Here is an 18,119-nt window from a genome sequence, read left to right as displayed (position 1 = left end):
TTAATGCAAGTATTGTTCTGCTTTCTTACATATTTTTTTACACAGACATGTATTTTGAACAGAGGTCCAATTTCTTTAACATTTGGCAGATGTTTAAATTCTGTTGCTGAGACACTAAGCACCAGGAATAAACCTACCTTTATATCATTGCATTAATATAATAAAATTGAGTGGCTGTCCTGGCTGATGCAAAAGAGCAGGAAAGTTAAATATACATATAGAATCAGAAAAGCAACTACCTAAACAACATATACAAATACTCGTGCTATTTTTGTATAGTTATTTTGGTTAACTGTACCCCGCCCACCCCACTATCCGCAATGCCAATTGGTCCGTGTGTCTTTCAATCAAACTGCGTCGTGAAGGTGTTGTCCAGCCGCTTCTGACAGGTGTAATGATGTCGCCAACAATAGGACAACGGCGGCCGTCAGTTGTGGACCGGCCGCTTTGTTCCGTGTGAGGCTTTTTTTGACGTGAAATGTGATGAGTTAAGTTGTGACCATAACGTTTCCCCTCGACAGCTCAGCTGCATCGGACGGCACAGACAGGACATGACTGGAGCCCGTGGATGTAGCTTAGCAGCCTGCTAGCGAACAACCGAGAAAAGTAGCCATTGTTTTAGTTGATGGCTAACATGGCAACGAAAGCTAACGCTAGCAGCGTCGGTTAAACGGGTCCAACCGTTGGCAGAAGATACTGGTAAGGAGGATTTTGTTGTATATTACTTGTAAACGTTAATTTCCACGTTAAAGGGATACGTCTGTGCTGCTTATGTGGTCTTTCTCTGCTAACGTTAGCCGCTGGAATTGTAATAAAACGACTGTTGACTCCATTCATTCCCGTTGTCAGGCAGCTAGCTCACTCCTTTGATTAGCTCTTTGACCCACCTGGCCTGTGGCTTCTTTTTGTCGTCAACCAAGGTTAAATGGAACTGAATTTGCACATTTCGTCGCCTGCACTCTGACACCTTGGTCTTTTTCGTAGACGAGTAACCTGTTAAATCTGTGAATAGGAAAATCTCAGGCCTTGAAGACAATCATCATCATCATCATCATCACAGAGCTAACAATAAGCAGGACAGTTGATTTCCAGGCTTTTGGTTTACTAGTTGTGGCTTTGAGTAAGTCGTTTTTAAGTGCTAACAGTTAGTGTGTTGTAACTGCCATCTATACGAGCTTGTGGACAATTATACCCCAAAACACATGGGGTAAAAAAGAGCTGAACGATTTGGGCAAACTGTATTTCAAACATGATAGAAGCATTATCATTTGAGGTAACATCAAAACATTTTAACCACTCTAATGCAAGGATGAGAACTATTTCATACGTGTACTGTTATTTATTTTTTTAGTGACATAAAACAATCGCAAATAAAAAAAGATGCGACTCATATCAGTAAACAAAGCAGCACAGTAATGATATGCAAGTTGAAAATATATCCCCTTTTATGTAAACAAATTCTCACAATAAATCATATTCAGACTTGTAAACAGTAATTTGTTTAGCCCTAGGGTCAAGATAATACAGCTATATACTAAAATGTAATTCACATTAGTCTCAAATAGGACTGAATCAATTACTCGACTAACTGATTCCCTGTTGTCTTCAACTCTCCCATTGGAGTGAAGATAAATCAGTATTTACCTAAAAATGTTTAGCTATATTATCAATATTTGCCATAGTCGGTCACATTGTCCAGCCCTAATCGGACTATCTTATGTCTCATGCTGATTATGTCATAAATTGGAGGGATAGAGTGACACAGGAGGTAATCAGTCAGGCACAGGACACCTCATACCACACATGGGCTTATGTAACACACCTGATCTTGAATTTTGGCCAGAGCCTTAAATGCTGCTCTGAATGTTTCATTAGATGGCTGCACATGTCTCCTGCCACTGATCCATGCCCTTGTTCTAAAACGGTTGCTCTTCAGTTTTAAGTTGATGAGACAATTTGACTGTTTTTTTTTTAATTACATGCATGAGCGTACATTCTTTTGCCCTTTTCCATTGGTTCATCCTCTTTGTGCTGCTTACAAAATTATCTCATCAGGAACTTATGTCAATTGTTATGTCAGTCAATCATATTTTCATAGTTATGTTTAATTGATCAAAGTACGCAGAGAAAGTTAGACAGTTGAGTGATTGAAATGTCCAAATGGTGCATCCATGAGTAAAGGGAAATAGATTGGGGTTAATTACAGTGTGTAAATTATTGGAAATGAATTCCTGACCTGTGGAAAGCACATGCAGTGTATTTAAAATATTTGTTTGTAGGGGCTTTTCATGTTAAACACATCTACCCATATGAGAAGTTAAGTTAATAATGCAATGCTTTGGTTTCTACTTACAGCTGTGGTCACCCTGCAGATTGTGTGATGATTGTGAGGCCAGTGAACGGTGCCTGTCCCTCTTTTCCTCATCTTTGGCTAGTCCACCTTCTCCCTGAATAACTGTCTACAAGTCTGTGAAGATGACCGACAAGAAGGAGCCACCCTTCTTTAATGACGACAGTCCGGGAGCTTTTCATTATAAGATTCCTCTCTATGACACTATGGAGCTCTTCATAGAGACCCTGACAGGAACCTGCTTTGAGCTGCGTGTGTTGCCCTTTGAGGCTGTTATTTCAGTCAAGGCAAAGATCCAGCGGTTGGAAGGTACAAAGCTCACTGAAGTATTATTTGTATATTAAGAATGTTAACAAATAGTGAAGCAGAATCTCTTTGTTGTTGTACAAAATAATTCAACAAAACTAGGATTACCATTACAGATCAATGCAGAAAATAAGCATTTAAAACACAGTTGCATACCTTGGTTACATAGAACTAACTAATCACTTCAGTAAGAAGAGCTGAGGAAATTATAAATATAATCTTTAGTTTGAAATAAAAAGATTCAGTTTGTAGGGGTTAAAAACAATTGTGAATAAATGCTCATGCTTAAGCAGTGGTTATTTGTGTGTACCATTTGTAGGCATTGTCACACTCTGTTCAAGTGTAGGAAATTATTGAGCCACTTTGAATCAAAGCATTAAAACAGTCTTAGGAATTTATGAAGCACCTTGTCTTAAATATGCAAAAAATATGAATAATCAGACTATTCACTGACATTAAATTAATCTGCCTTTGAACACATTTACTGCAAAATCTGTGGTCTTGCATGTTGGCTTGTCTCCCAGATCAGGCACCGGAGGCAAAATCTGTTGAGCAGTTTAATTTTAGGACTGGAGTGGATGAGGTTGTGGTGAATTTGATGTAAAAATAAAAACAAAAAAACATGTTTTGTTAAATTTGACATTAGCAGTCTTAGATGATCTTTTTTATTCACATTCTGTGCATCTGTTTTCAGTTTTGGTCAGAAAGGCCTCTCTGTGCTCTTTGTGCGGAGGCGTGTCAGCCATGTCTGTGTGTTTGTGATGGAGCATAACACTCTGCAGTGAAGGGACCACTGCTCTCTCACCAACACTGGCTCACCTCCAGCACTGAGTCACAGCATTCACTCACTGTGGGTGCAGAGAGCGTCCTGACTATGAATCCACTCCATCTCATTCCAAGGAGTAGCTCTAGAGAGTCTTTGTATTCAACAGACTGTCATCTTTCTACTGAAATCACATGGTTTTGGTCTCATTTGCGCAATGTCAGTTACATTAAAGAATTGTCCAGTCATGATTATTTATTTGTCAGTTTTAGCTGAAAGATGAGCTGTTTTTATTTGGTAAAAAAAAACATGTAATACATCACCAACTTAAATGAGCTGACAAGACATTTTGTGTGATTTGTGTTTTTTTAGCAGTTGCATAAGTTTGCCTTTAGGGGGCAGACATGACTCATTATTTGTGTTTAACCACTCTGTTAGTATTATTCTCATCTCAACTGTGAGTCGGATTAGTGAAGGTTTTTTTTTTTTAATATAAAATATGAGCATGTCCTTGTCAATTTTGTTTTCTCTCCTGACGTCTCTCTCTCTCTCTCTGTCTGTAAAGGTATCCCTGTTGCCCAGCAACATCTTATCTGGAACAATCTGGAGCTGGATGATGAGCATTGTCTCCATGACTATGGGTAAATCTATTCCTCCTGACCCTTTTTGTCCTCCAGAGCATTACCGCAGAGACAAATCCCACTCACAAATGTTTGAGCAATTATCACTTATGTTGAATGCATTCTCAGTACATAAAGAATCGGGAGCATGTGAGCCTTAAACGCCTGCCTGCTTTGACAGCTGTTCATTCTCTTCCATTTATTTGAACAAGTTGTAAATGAGATTTGGAGATTGATGAGTCAAGTGACTTACCAGTCCTGTGAAGATAGTTTGGCCTTCCACTTTATTTCCCACATGAACACCATCTGCAGAGATCTTGCCAAAGTTCGCTTGTCACAGTGTAGCACGTCTTTGAAAATTTAGAAGCACAGGGGTAGTGTGGGCAATAAAATGTGTTCAGATGAAACAAATACTGCGGTGGATCTTATGCACAAGATGAAATCATTCTTAGCCTCTTGTAGGTTTTTTAATGTAAATATGGATGTTGCCTACTGTTTCTTCTTATTCTTTACTGTTATGTTCAGTTTTAGTGTTTTAATGCTATGCACTCATTCTCCTGTATTGATCACTTGTGTTTGCAGCATTGCTGAAGGCTGCACTTTAAAACTGGTCTTAGCCATGAGGGGTGGGCCGATCAACATCAGGAGAGGTAATGTGTGAAAACACCAAAGAGCTGCACAGTCACATGATAGCTGGATATTTATGATTTTACATCATATCAAAATATATTTTTCTGACTAATATCCATGATGCATTTGGGAATTACAATCAAATTGCTCTGATTTTGACCCTATTTTTCAGTGACCATGGAAGATCCAATCAAAGAGGTGGCCGACCTGATGGAGAGCACCAAGGAGGAAGGTTGGGAAAAAGGCGCGGCCAACAAGCAGGTCACGTTTGTGGTTTATCGAAAAGGTGACCAGCTAAGCTTCTTCCGAGTGGTCGACAGGGGAGATGGAACTCTGACTCCGTTGTCGGAGTCTCTGAGGTAAGAATATTCTCATAATATTATCTGTCAAGATACTGTAAACCTACACGTAAGAGGAAACGACGCTGTGTAACAGAATACACAGACTTGAAACAGACTTTTGTTTTTCGGGTTTCTTCGACACACAAATGAGGAACAGAATCCGTAAGAATAATTATATAATTTTGCAGTCACTGAATGTCATGGACTGCTATAGTTCAGGTTTTTTTGTGCTGAGAGCTTTTTAAAATCATTAATTGTGCTTTTACCTCTCATGAACCAGCAGCGGTTCAGGGTACAATGTTTATGCAGAGGAGGAGAATGGAGAGACCTCTGCAGCGGCACAGCAGAGCCTTGAGAACTCCATCACCATGAACAAAATGAAGCTGCTTAAAGCCAAGATGGAGGACATGAACCTGAACAAGAAGGTACACCACTGGCATCATATTTGTTTTACTGTCTATTGAAGGGCAAATGAGGTGTTGACACAATCATTTTCCAGTGAAAATAATTGTTGTAGAGCAGAAGAATACTGCTCATCATTCTCAGAGACTTAACTGGCTGTCTGCAACAATTTTGCATATTGCATTTGAACTGCACCAAAAGCCCATAAAGGTAGTACCCCTTAGAATCCCGCAGGGGGTGCACAAAAGTTTTCCTACTATATAATATGACTGTCAGCTGCATCTTATAGATGCAAGCTATATTGCTCGTGCTTTGATGGAGAGACATGAACTGAACTGAGGCCTGTAAATTAAGTAAAAATGATTACTATTAATAAATGCATGAAAACTGTGATGTTGAATAGTGTATTAGGAGAGTGGGTGGGGGTGAATTATGGGTCATTATAGATTAGTTGGATCTTGATTTTTAGAAAAAGTGACCACCCTAATACATTTGAGAGGATGCTGTAGTAGAATGTAAATGCATGTGTCTGTGTTCTCCAGCCGAAGAAGTCTGCAATGGTGAAACCGCAACCCCCTGTCAGCCCACATCCCTGCGTTGGTTCACCAGGATCTTCCAACACGCGACACCACCATCGCCTCTTTCGTTCACTCCATCAGATCAACCAGCCTCAGCAGTTACATGCACTACCTCCAATCACTGACCATGAAATCATAGACCCCTTTCCACCCTCTGCTGCAGCAGGCTCTCTCCACTTGTCCATCCCTCGGCAACCATCTCCCTCCTTCTCCTCGTCTTCTTGTTATATGCTTCATGAAGAGGAGCCATGGGAGACATGCCCAGCATTTGCCAAAATACGGCCCCCTCCTAAAGTTTCCCGGTTAGACATCGGCAGCACCAGGTTGATGAGGGACTGTGTGTACCCTCAGCTCCCTCCCCTGTGTACCAGGGGGCCACCTGAAGCTCTCTTTGACCCAGTTGAACCTGCAGGAGAGGCAGTTGGGCTGGGTTTGTTGGATGAGGCTACTGGGCTTCTGGAGCCAACACGACCTGGAGCTCCATATGGGAAACTGCCAGACCCTCTGAGTCTGGATGTGTCATCCCAGCCAGATGGAGGTTGTCAGTCCCTCGAAGTTGGCACTCAGCACCAGTTGCCCCTCTCTCCCTCCCCACTCAGTACCTGGACACTTGGGAAAAGTGACACTCTCACCAGCAGAACTGATAGGACACAGCTTAGCACAGCTTTACATATCAGCCCTTCCCCTCCATTACCCACATCCTCTACTACCAGACTGCTGCCTCAGCCGTTTGATTCCACTCTCTCCTGTTTACAGCCCAGTATTCAAGCACAACCCCCTGCACATGTGAAGCCTGGCAACACGTCTCCTCACACCTCATCCGCTCATCCCCCTCTCCTTTGTAGTGTTAATGCGGAGACATCTGGCAAGAGGCCAGAGCTAATCTCAAAGAGGGAAGCAAGAAGCATCACTAAGTTGGTCAACCAAGCTTGCAAGCAGCCTCTGGGAACTCGGAACAACTCTGAGCTCTTGGCTTCTCTCTCCACAAGGGCTACAGCAACAGCAGCAGCAGCAGCAGCAGGAGGGAGGGCCTTGGGGAGAGTCTGGGACTTGCACTGGCAGTTCCTCCTGCTGCTGCCTCAGGACAGGGCAGCCATGCCTCCAGGCTGCCATCCATCCCAACTAACAGACTCCTTCAGGATGGTTACAATAGGCATCGAGCAGCAGCCTCTTATATGGTGACCATGTTTTCTGTTAATAATTGTTTTTAATGCCCAATTTAGGCTTTGAGCTATTTTGTAGTAAAAATGTACTCTATAAATTGGTCTCACTTTTACAGTAATGTCCTCTAGAAATGACATGCTCAACCCTCAAAGGCAGCAGCCGCTTAAACGTGTAGAGAATGAACCTAGATTCAATTAGCTGTTTATTTTAGTAGAACTGAATCTTTGAATATAGCAAATGCATCAATTATCACAGCCAGTCATTTCTAATATAAATAGATTATATAAGCAATATAAATTTCACAGTGATGTCTCGTCAGGATATCATTGTTTTAGTTTGAAGATGAAGTGATGATACAGCTGCTCACCCCAGATCAAACCATGCAGTAGAAATCATGAAAAAGCATGAAACACTTTGGCTTAGTCTCTTAGTTGAAACATTTAATGAAAATACAATAGTTGGAGTCAATAGAAGATTCAGTTAATGCATAGTGTGACATGATTTCTAGTGAATTTTCCAATATGAATTAACCACGTTTGCAGCATACACTTCATACATATGAAAATTGTGTTGCCTCTAACTTAGTGAGACAAAAAGTACTTGTAGGACAACATCAGAAGTCCAAGCTGATGTCTGTGTAAAACTTTTGTTAAAATTAATTTTAAACGACTCTATATTTGTGTTCAATCCACCTCTCGGTCTCAGCAAAATTGGAAATAAATGGAGGAGAAACTCATTGAGCTTTCCATTACACTTTATATCAGGAACCAGACCTCAGCAAAAAGGTGGTCCTTTTGTGTAGGTTGTGTTCATGTGGTGATGTGGAGAGGAGGTAGGGGATTGCTATTGGCGGCAATGGACAGGAATTTAAAGGAGCTCAATCTTATATTTTTCTCTTGATATTAAACCTTACCTTCTCCCCTGAACCATGTCAGTATTCTCTTATATCTATATCTTAGCCTCTTGAAAAAGAGAGTCTTTCCTTCAGGATCAAAATGATCACTTATTTACCTCCTCATCCTTCTAATATCGAGTTAATTTCTTGTGAAGTACTGCTCGTAAATCTCTTACTTTGCCAGTCAAAGTGCTTCTATCAATCTTTTTACATCCTGCTCTCTTTAAGTGTAGAATTTTACAGGTTGTTTTATTGATCTGCTCTAAAACATTTCATGTTGCTGTTGTTTTCACAGGCCACAAACACTCTTGCGTCAACTGGAGGAGTCATGACCTCTTTTGGGAGACTAGGTAAGGGAGAAGCACAAACACTTGAATGTAACCGCATGATGAAAGTGTTGCATTGTGGTGGTTTTGATTGGAACCTTTCGTGTTGTGGACTGTTTACCTATAAGAGTACACTGCAGTGTTAGACATGCCTCAGAGTGTACAGTACAGCCAGTCGCGTACAGAGATGTTTGTTATGTGAAAGTGCATGTTGTGTATGAGGCTACAACAAAGCACCACAAGGGTTTTAAATATTCATTATTTCTACCACTGCAGAAGCAGCACAAACAACAGAAGGCGGCGAGCCCTGCACACCAACACACTCGTTTATTTATCTCAGCCACTGATATGCTCCTACTGAATAATACGCACCGATCAATACACATAATGAGTCAAATCACTTTCCTTTAATAGTAAACATCTGTTTATCAGCATCGGTGTGGATGAGTCAGGATGAGTCAAATGTAACATGGTTAAAAAAACAAAAAATAACCCAGTTAACTCTTAACACACAAGAGTATAGTTTTTTTAAATGTATTTTGTTCGTTGAAAAAGTAAAAAAAAAAATCATTGTAGGTAAATACACACAACACATTTGATGTCTCTGTATTTGTGGCAAACACTAAATATTCATGTTTTTAACACCTAATTTCTTCTGATCATTTCTTAGAGGTGGGTAATATAAGAACTGATATGGTTTTCAATAGGGCTGCAAAGATTAAGCGATGAAAGGTTTTTTTTCTTTAAATAATTGAAATAAGCTCTCTCTCTTCTTAAATATGAACATGATCTGGTTGAGATATAGGCTTATTTTAAACCAAAAACAAAACACAAAGAAACATTTTTCCACAGATTGTGACATTTTTGGACCAAAAATGACCAATTATCTGGTCAAATAATCAACAGATGAATCCATTTTGAAAATAATCATCAGCTGCAGCCCTCGATTCCAATTAATTTATTTTCACTTGGGTTTAATTTGAGCTTTGCCTTGTTGCCTGAGAAAATATACCCCCTTTAAAAAGTTGTTTTTAATTGGTCTGTAATTCAAATGTATGTTGTTGTTGTTTTTTTAACGAATCCCATTCTGCTCCAGGTAAACAAGCTTTCACTGTGCTTCATTAAAACATGGGGACCATTTCCTCTGTCACCAGTGACTGAACTGCAGAATAACAAAAAAACAGTCAATAGTAGTCAATATTTTAATTTGCAAAAATGGTACCTTTTGTTACTCAAGTCGGTACATTCTGTGTCTACAGTTCTTATAATTTAGATCCTCTTTAGGAAACTTAACGGGAACATCTTTATAATGAAATGTGTTCAAATTCAAACGATATCTTGTTTTGGTTGCAGATTTAAGTGAACAAAATAAGTAAGAAAAGAAACAAACAATCCCACGTCCCCGCTGTTTGACAGCGAGCTCCCTGTACCGTCATCACAGAGCTGCCTCTTTTATATCTGGGTGTTCGAGTCTCTCCCCATCTCCCAAACTTATCCAAGATGCCTTCCTTCACAGACACGATTGTCACACCAAAGCTGAATTAAACCAGTTTTCTGCTGTACTGTGATAGGGTTGTACTGGTTCATATGGTCAAAGTTATTCCCTGGAAGTGAACAGACCGCATGATTTTTGTTTAGGTCTGACTGCAGTTATTTTACAGAAAGACACATTCAATTTCAATCTTGAAATGAACTGTGATAAGACGGGATTAATGTAACAGGATTGTCCTTGTGGGTACTTGATAATTCATGGTGAAAATGCTTTTGCTCAATTAAATGGCAGTGAAATAGAAACATGGAGGAAAAAAAGTATTTTAAAAAGATTCAGAGAAGTGCTTTAATACTTAAACACACTGAATTTCTGGCCACTCTTCAGTTTGTAATGATTTAACAGGTGTTTTACAGTTTGGTCAGAAGTAGAACATAACTGAAGTGTACTGAACCAAGAGAAATACAATATACTGAACATTACTCACTGATCTGCTGCCAAATAACAGTTGTTAATTATGTGATAAAAACCTTTATGGCTTCCTGTTTATTGTGATCTACCTTACGTTTTTGGAATGTTAAACGGCACAAATGAAAACAAAGGCCTTCAAAAGAAAGTATGATATTGGAAAAAGGATTTTAATGTCTCCCATTTTGATACACAGATACCTAGGAATCCTTGAAGTGGTAGCAGAGAGCAGAAGAAAAACATGATTGAACAGTGAATATTAATTCCTATTTAATCCCCACTGGCTTAAAATGGTTTCCTCTACTTTTAGGCACTCCGACTTACCACCTACCTCCAGTCAAAGCTCCGACAGGCAGCAAAAAGAAGAGCTCGAAGCACTGCTTCCTCTGTGACAAAAAGACCGGCTTGGCCACAAGCTACAAGTGCAGGTACGAGTCCCTCCGGCATTTCACTCACACACCAGCTGACTCTCTATCAGCCTTTTGTTTTCAAACATTAGACGTCCCAAAAAAAGTTCAATGGGAAAAGAGAGATAATGTTCTCCAGTCACGGGTTACGTGGCAGGGGGGGGAATCCTACAGGACACTGGTGTGTTATGAAACCAGATTTAATATTCCCAAAAACCTTTGCTGCGTAGAAAATTGATTTGCAGAATCGTAGCTGTAAGATGCAGCATTTGGCCGCTGTCATGCCACATAACAAAGCAGCACCGGTACTGTGGTGCACACAGCATGCAGTACTACGGCCGAGTAACAAAATAAAGCCTAGATCCAGGGGTCCGGTAACGGAGTAATGTTAAATACAGAAGAATATCGTTGAAACAACGAAGACCAAAAGTTCAGACGGAGCCAGGAAATGGTGAGTCATGTTTTCCTCATGTAGCACTCACACCTGCTACAAAAGGGCTAATTGTATGCAATTTTGCCTCAGAGTAATATAATCTATGGATTACTTTAAATTGAATTAGCTGGAGCTTAACATTAATTGAACATGGTTTTATTCCATCCAGTGTCTTTTGCCAAATGTCCGCCTACAGCTGATTTCAGAATTTAGTTCCGTCTCACTAGCTTGTTATATTTTGGACGTGGATCTGGTTTCACATTTACGGCAAATGGACACACAATCCTACAGAAAATGTCAAGGACAGCCTTAAACTCTGGTATTTCTATAGGGAGGAGAGGAAATTGTGTGTGTCAGAATATTCCCTGTTTTGGATCTGTCCCCGTTTGTCGCACAAGAGAATTAAAAGAAAATAGGTTTGTCTTGTTTTATCTCATCTTATCAAAGTTTTGCCCCCACCACATCCATCTGGATCAATTTCATCTCCAAGATACACACTTTAAATGTGACGCAGCACCATGTAGCTCGTGTTTTCACGTCAGGCAGGGGAGTGGGGCGTGAGTTGTTAAAGGGTAGAGCATTGTGTTAACCCTTTTCGTTACCATTCTGTCGTCGCCGACAGCCTTTGGCATGCATTCTTCTCATTACCGTAACCCTGGTTTGTGATATCTAGAAAATGGTACAGAAATGGAGCCCTCAGGACCGTCCAAGACCGAGTCAGATTCTCTGTACCATTGTGTAACCTCAGTGGTTTAATAACTGTCAGATATTGAAAGTGGAAGTTATCTTGTAGAAAGGGGCAGAAGCACTCTTGACATTTCTACAGCCATGAAATCCAAATTTAATCCAGGCGGTCATGATGACGGCCATAAAAGAACAGACACCAGATCAGTCAGTTGGTGACCTTGTGATTGAATAAGTAATAGGGATGGGTATTGATAAGATTTTTGCGATTCCGATTCCATTTTCGATTCTGCTAAACGATTCGGTTCTTTATCGATTCTCTTATCGATTCTCATTTGGAAAAAAGGAGAACAAACAGGTCAATTAGAATCAACTTTAGTTCAGTTAGAAGTAACATGACTTTACAAACTGTCTTGAGGTATAATAATAATAAAATAAATATTCTTGTATTTAGAAATTAACAACATACAATACAAGATAAGTTATTCTGTGGCAAATACAAGAATGGCCAGTAACATCCAGTAACATTTTTCTAATAGCCAGTGACGAATTCAGTCAAACTCAATGGAACTGTGCATTATTACAGCTATGACGAAGTTGTCACGGTCATTTTCTAAATTAAATGCAGAAGGCATTCATTTAATGTTAAATGTTAGTAATAGCAGGTTTTACAACGAGGCAAATGGCGCTAACATGATAGGCAGTGTTGTTACTTGCGGTATTAACAGCAGAGGAGGACATGCTAACGTTGCTGCTGCTGCTGCTGCTGGGTTGAGAATCACTCCGGACTCGGAGCGTATCGAAAACGCGACATTCATTCAAAGTTATCGCATGCTGTGTGCGCAAATGTTTCTGCATATTGGTAGTATTTCCTCCCGTTGATGAAATCTCCACTTTGCAAATATTGCAAGTTACCCTGTTGTCACCCTTTCTCGTGAAATGTAACCACACTTTCGAGCGTTTGTACCGCTTGGGTGCCATGTTGCCGGCTGCACTGCACTGGACGTCGCTACGCACGTTGCGTACCTATCTTGCGTAAGCTACGCAACGTGCGTGGTGACGTCATTCGCGCCCGCTCGGAATCGATAAGGGAATCGTTTGCAAAACTGGCAAACGATTCCAAGGAATCAAAACAGTCGGAACCGGTTCTCAACAAGAACCGGTTTTCGATACCCATCCCTAATAAGTAATATCATTTCCTCGACGTTAGTGTTTACAAATGAAATAAATTGGAGATCTGTAATAGTGTTGGATTTCATCCAACAAGATAATACATTTTTTTGCCTTTAGAGTCACAAGAAAAGCCTCTGTTTGCTGCTGACTCTCTCAGGGTTTGAGATGAGATCTTCTAAATCAAGTATCATTTCCACAACAGATGCTTTGCTGTACTTTTCCACACTGAAGTATGTGAAAGTATTTATATCTCTTATAGGTGTGGTCACAACTTCTGCGCCGCACACCGCTACGCAGAGACACATGACTGCACTTACGACTACAAGAGCGCCGGACGGCGATTTCTACAAGAAACCAACCCTCTTATCAGCGCTCCCAAACTGCCCAAGATCTAGACCCCACAACCCTCAGCTCTCACGAGGGACGACCAAAAGTACTACAGGATAAAACTGACATGAAGTGGAAAGGAGGCACTTATTCACCACTGTGCTTTTTTTTGCTTTTTTAAATCAGCCAAGTTTGCTTAGAATTTAAATCAAATATTCTGTAAAGCCAAGTGTGAACAAACAAAAATGGAACTGAACTGGCACAGAACAAATTCTCACCTCTTGACAGTGTGGAGGAAACATGTTTATCCTTTTAATTTGTTGCCTTTTATCTCTTTCTTTTTATCACCGTGAAAAAATGAAACAAAAAGTATGCATGTGTGTATGTCTTCTTTCTTTCTTTCTTTCTTTCTTCCATTTGTTAATATATCAGCTGCACGTTCAGACATATCTATTTTTAGTTTTGTAAACCCTTTTTTAATGTTTTTTTAAATAATAGGACCACTGATGACTTTTCATTTGACAAGTCTTTGACAGATGCACTTTAGAACTATCATATTTATACATTTACTTTTCTTATTGTGTGGGAGAAGGACCGTTATCTTTTGTAGTAGTCGAGATTGTTTTGTATTCAGCGTCTTTCTAACACAGGCACATACACACCAACATCACTAATGCTATATTTCTGCAGAGCAAACAATACACCACCTTTTACTAATGAAATACTTAATATTTATTAATGATAACTACTTATTTATGATTGGTCTATATTGGTTTTTAAATGGCAATTATGCAATGTGTGTCAGTGTGAGTGTATGTTGTAATCCACATGCCTATCAAGTTAACTGTATAGGATTATGGAGTACGATTGTGGTATTAATGATGTGTCTACTGTTCAGTGGTTGCCATAAAAAAAAATCTTTTGTAAGTCTTTTTATTGCTCAGCTGTTGCAAAAAAACTTTAAATGCTGTTAAAGTATCTACAGGGGTTTGATCCAATAAAGTTTCTTCTAAGCGTTTCAGTCCAGCACTTGTCTGAAATTATATTTCCATCTGATTTATTCATTGTTTTTGGAGTTTCTAAGAAAATGTTGATTTCACAGTACACTTGGCCCTGCTGTAATTGACTCTCGTTTTGCGGTGTTGTCAAGTGTTGCTGATGCAGTGCTTCCTGCTGCTCACCCTTGATAGTTCTCATCGTGTGTTTGGTGTGACCGACTCGTTCTCGTTACTCTGATTACCCGCCCGTCCTCCTGACTCAGACCCTCGGCTTGTTACTCGGCAACGGGCAGAAAACATTAGATCTTACAGGCCTGACATGTTTCCATTTGTTTTGTCAGCAAGTTTAAGTGACATGTAACTCAACAACAACTTTAAGACAACACCCAACATTAAGAAATATGTATCTGTGACCAAAACAATGAGTGTAACAGGTCCTTTGTACTTGTATGTACATGTTGGCCATCACAAAAAAGCCCAGGAGGAGAAGATCCACACATCTGTGAGCTCCCATTAAAGGATATTTATTACAGACAACTTTACTGTATGATCATTCGAGCATTGCTCAATTTGACTTGGTACTTTTGCACAGTGCTGTATGTTTAATTTACATGTGTCTACAATGTTGTCAACTGTCATGTGAGTTGATAGTTGATCAGCAAGTTATCTATCAATAGAGCTCTGGAAATGTCTAGACGAGCTTTGTTTACGCCGCCATGCTCTTCAGCTCTCTGGCAAGCTTTATTTTACTCCAGAGAATTCTTACACATCGCAATAAAAGCATGTTTAACAAAACAAGATGTTTAAGTTGGTTACCTAATATGAAGTGAAGCGGAATCCGTTGCTTTGAATGCTGTGCTCGCTTTGATCGTGCTTTTATGGCAGTGATCCCCACTCTCAGGATCTTTGATGATCTGGTAAAAACCGTTTGCTTGTCCTCAACTGAACTGTGCATCATCTTCACTTTCTATGACCACAGCTGGAAAAGACGTGAGTTCCCTAGATTGGAATACCGAGGCTTCCTGCCAAAATCACATTGTTATGTTTGTGAGTGTTGCCATGATGGGATTGTGTGACGTCAGTTACCAGAGACCGGAGGAGCCTGCTATGCACAAAATGTCGTTGGCAATAAATTGAAAGTTACTCATGTAACTACACTTAACTACAGAATCGTGGATGACCACCACCCTGAATCCTTGTAAGATTCTGTAGGAACTGATCCTCAGGTGCCACCAGAAGATAAGCCTTCTCTCGGGTCCATCTGGGGTCACAGGTGACGTTTGTTGGTAAAAGATACTCGACCTATGCATGTGCATGAGAGACGAGGAAGATCCAGTGCTTGTGTGTGTGTGTGTGCGTGCGCGCATCTTTCTTCTGTCACTGTGTCCCTTTCCCAAATGTGACGTGTGCACATGAATCATTTTTGTCAGTGTGACCATGCTCTTCAAAGCCTCGTTTGTTTATGTGCACAAATGGAAGCTAATGCCGGGGAGCGGAGTGCACATCATTCTAAGATTGAACCCTGTAATCACACACACATAACACATACACAGTGTTTTTGATTTTCTTCACTGGTGAGTCACTGAATAAGGGCTTTTTACTCTGGATGCTGATTGTGTGCCGACAGACAGACAGACCCCGACCCGAGTCATGTCTCAGGGTTTTTATCCACACTTTCCTCCTTTATGTTCCCTGGCTTTGATCCAAGATAATTGACATCACAACACTTCTTTGTGTCAACGCTCCTCATCATGGACAGCAGTAACTTTTCTTCAAAAGACGGGAGCTTACATGTGTTTGATTTCTTTCAGCATTCAGTTGAATTCATTTTTGACTGAGTACCCTTTCATTATGCAAATCTTATCTCCACTTTTGTTGAAGGATTCTCTTCTTTTTTTTGTTTTGCTTTTAACATTTTATGTAGCCTACAACGAGTAATATGAATGTTGAATGAAAAACACACACACACCAACATTTGTCATTTTGTCGACTACTCTGGTTTGTGTTTGAACATTTGCAAAACTAATGACATCCCAGTCAGCTTTTACTTGTATTCTGTGCTAATTGCGAAATATCAACACTGTTATCTAAGCTCTTTAACTGGGAACTACTACTTAAGATTGTTTAGGGATTTTTAATCTCGTAGTCTCGTCTTGCAATCATTTTACCCTTTGACTTGCCTCAGTTGGCTGTAGAGGATTTCAAATCGGGGGGGAATTCAGCAGCACAAACTGATTTATTGGTATGAACCGTTGTTGACATTGGGCAGGTGCTACCCCCCCTCAGTAAATTTAACTTCATTTGTTTGTCTGGAAAAGGAGATTTGGCTAAATTGTTTGCTTTCCTAAACCTCAAAGAAACGTCTAAACATGAACACGCTGCAAACACAAATTGGACACACTGTCCAATGTGCCTAATCCCCGTTCTGTAAACACACCAAAACAACTTTCTTACGCAGTCTAATATGATAAAACAAAAATCATTATATACAGTCAAAACACTGTGTGATTCTCCTCCCAATTGAGCAACAACCAAACGCTCCCTAATATTTCTAATATTTCACCGCTTGTTGTCTGATTTTTTCTGCGATTAGTTTCCTGAGAGTCTTAGCTTTAGCGTGAGCTTCACTCCAACAGTAGTTCTGCTTGCACGGTATTCACCTAGCATTGAGTAAACACTGTCATTCTCAGTCGTTGAAAAGGAGGAATGTGGCCACTATTGTGCCCACAGCTTTTATAGAAACACATTTTAGAAAGAGAAAAGGCTCAAATCTTTAGCATCAACATCCTTTAAACCTTGACCAAATGCCACATGCTGCTTTATCTATTGAGCATCCCCCTGTAGAAATCCAAAACTCCTGATAGTGACCACCGTTTCCTCCATGAATATCTCAAAAGAGATTCGGATTCAAAATGTACGACAGCACAGCGACTCAATTGCTTGCCAGAGTCTGTATAAAGAATGTATTCTTTCCATTATCATTATAGCGTTCCTTTGGGGATTTTTGTTTACCTCTCCAGTGAGACATTCTTCCACCGCTCCTGTGCACCATATCACACAAACACACCACCCAAAGGCCTATTTTCTGCTTCAAGATTATTCAGCTCGCTCCCTGAAACGGCAAGCCTATATTTTGCACAGATGGAAAAAACAATGTTTTTCCCTCTTTTCCCTTAACACGTCTCATCTTTGAGAGGACAAATCTCGTCGTATGCATTACACCTTCCTCATGACGAACTGCTCCATTTAACCTGGAAAGCTAACAGTTGTTGCTCTGCTCTGCGTCTAAAATGTAATTAATTCCTGTTCCCCTAAGATCGAGCCTTGATTAACCAGCTACTTCAAAACAAAACAAAAAAGCAGCACTGTTCTTTAATGAGGAACAACAATCGAACCACGGGAACGCGACGGGCAGGAAAAACCATGCGACGAAAAATGATTTCATGGTAATTATTCCAAAAGGTGGACACACATAACTCGTTAGGGTGTGTTGTTATTCTGTAAAATACCGCACCTGTGTGCTGACGCGGCGGGGACAAGGCGATCAGGCACAACCAGCTTGTCAGGTTCAATGTGCCAGATACCAAAAAAAAAAACAAAGTGAGATGTCACACCAATAAAAACCCAAAAAAACAAACCTATACTCATATGAAAACATAATGCAGTCATTTACCATTTCACCTCCCACTGCTGCGATGTGACAAACCCACTGACCGACTGGGACAAAGTCATTTTCCTCTACCTTTCCTCTCTCTGTCTCTCACC

At 40.2% G+C, this 18,119-nt stretch overlaps 1 protein-coding gene across 1 annotated transcript; it reads left to right on the top strand.

The window, feature by feature from the left end:
* The first annotated feature begins 339 nt into the window (after nt 1–339).
* Nucleotides 340–14,377, top strand: zfand4 (zinc finger, AN1-type domain 4). Its single transcript, XM_044046152.1, is given in 11 exon segments — nt 340–699; nt 2,356–2,659; nt 3,985–4,060; nt 4,622–4,689; nt 4,842–5,028; nt 5,291–5,435; nt 5,955–6,995; nt 6,998–7,168; nt 8,345–8,399; nt 10,643–10,760; nt 13,289–14,377. Coding segments are annotated over 10 exon segments (2,181 nt in total). The 5' UTR covers nt 340–699; nt 2,356–2,475; the 3' UTR covers nt 13,425–14,377.
* The last annotated feature ends 3,742 nt before the right edge of the window (nt 14,378–18,119 follow it).

Source organism: Solea senegalensis, linkage group LG15 (genome assembly GCF_019176455.1).
Source record: "Solea senegalensis isolate Sse05_10M linkage group LG15, IFAPA_SoseM_1, whole genome shotgun sequence".
NCBI lineage: Eukaryota > Metazoa > Chordata > Actinopteri > Pleuronectiformes > Soleidae > Solea > Solea senegalensis.
The sequence above is the reverse complement of the archived record's forward strand: the minus strand, read 5'-3'. Positions and strand labels throughout refer to the sequence as shown.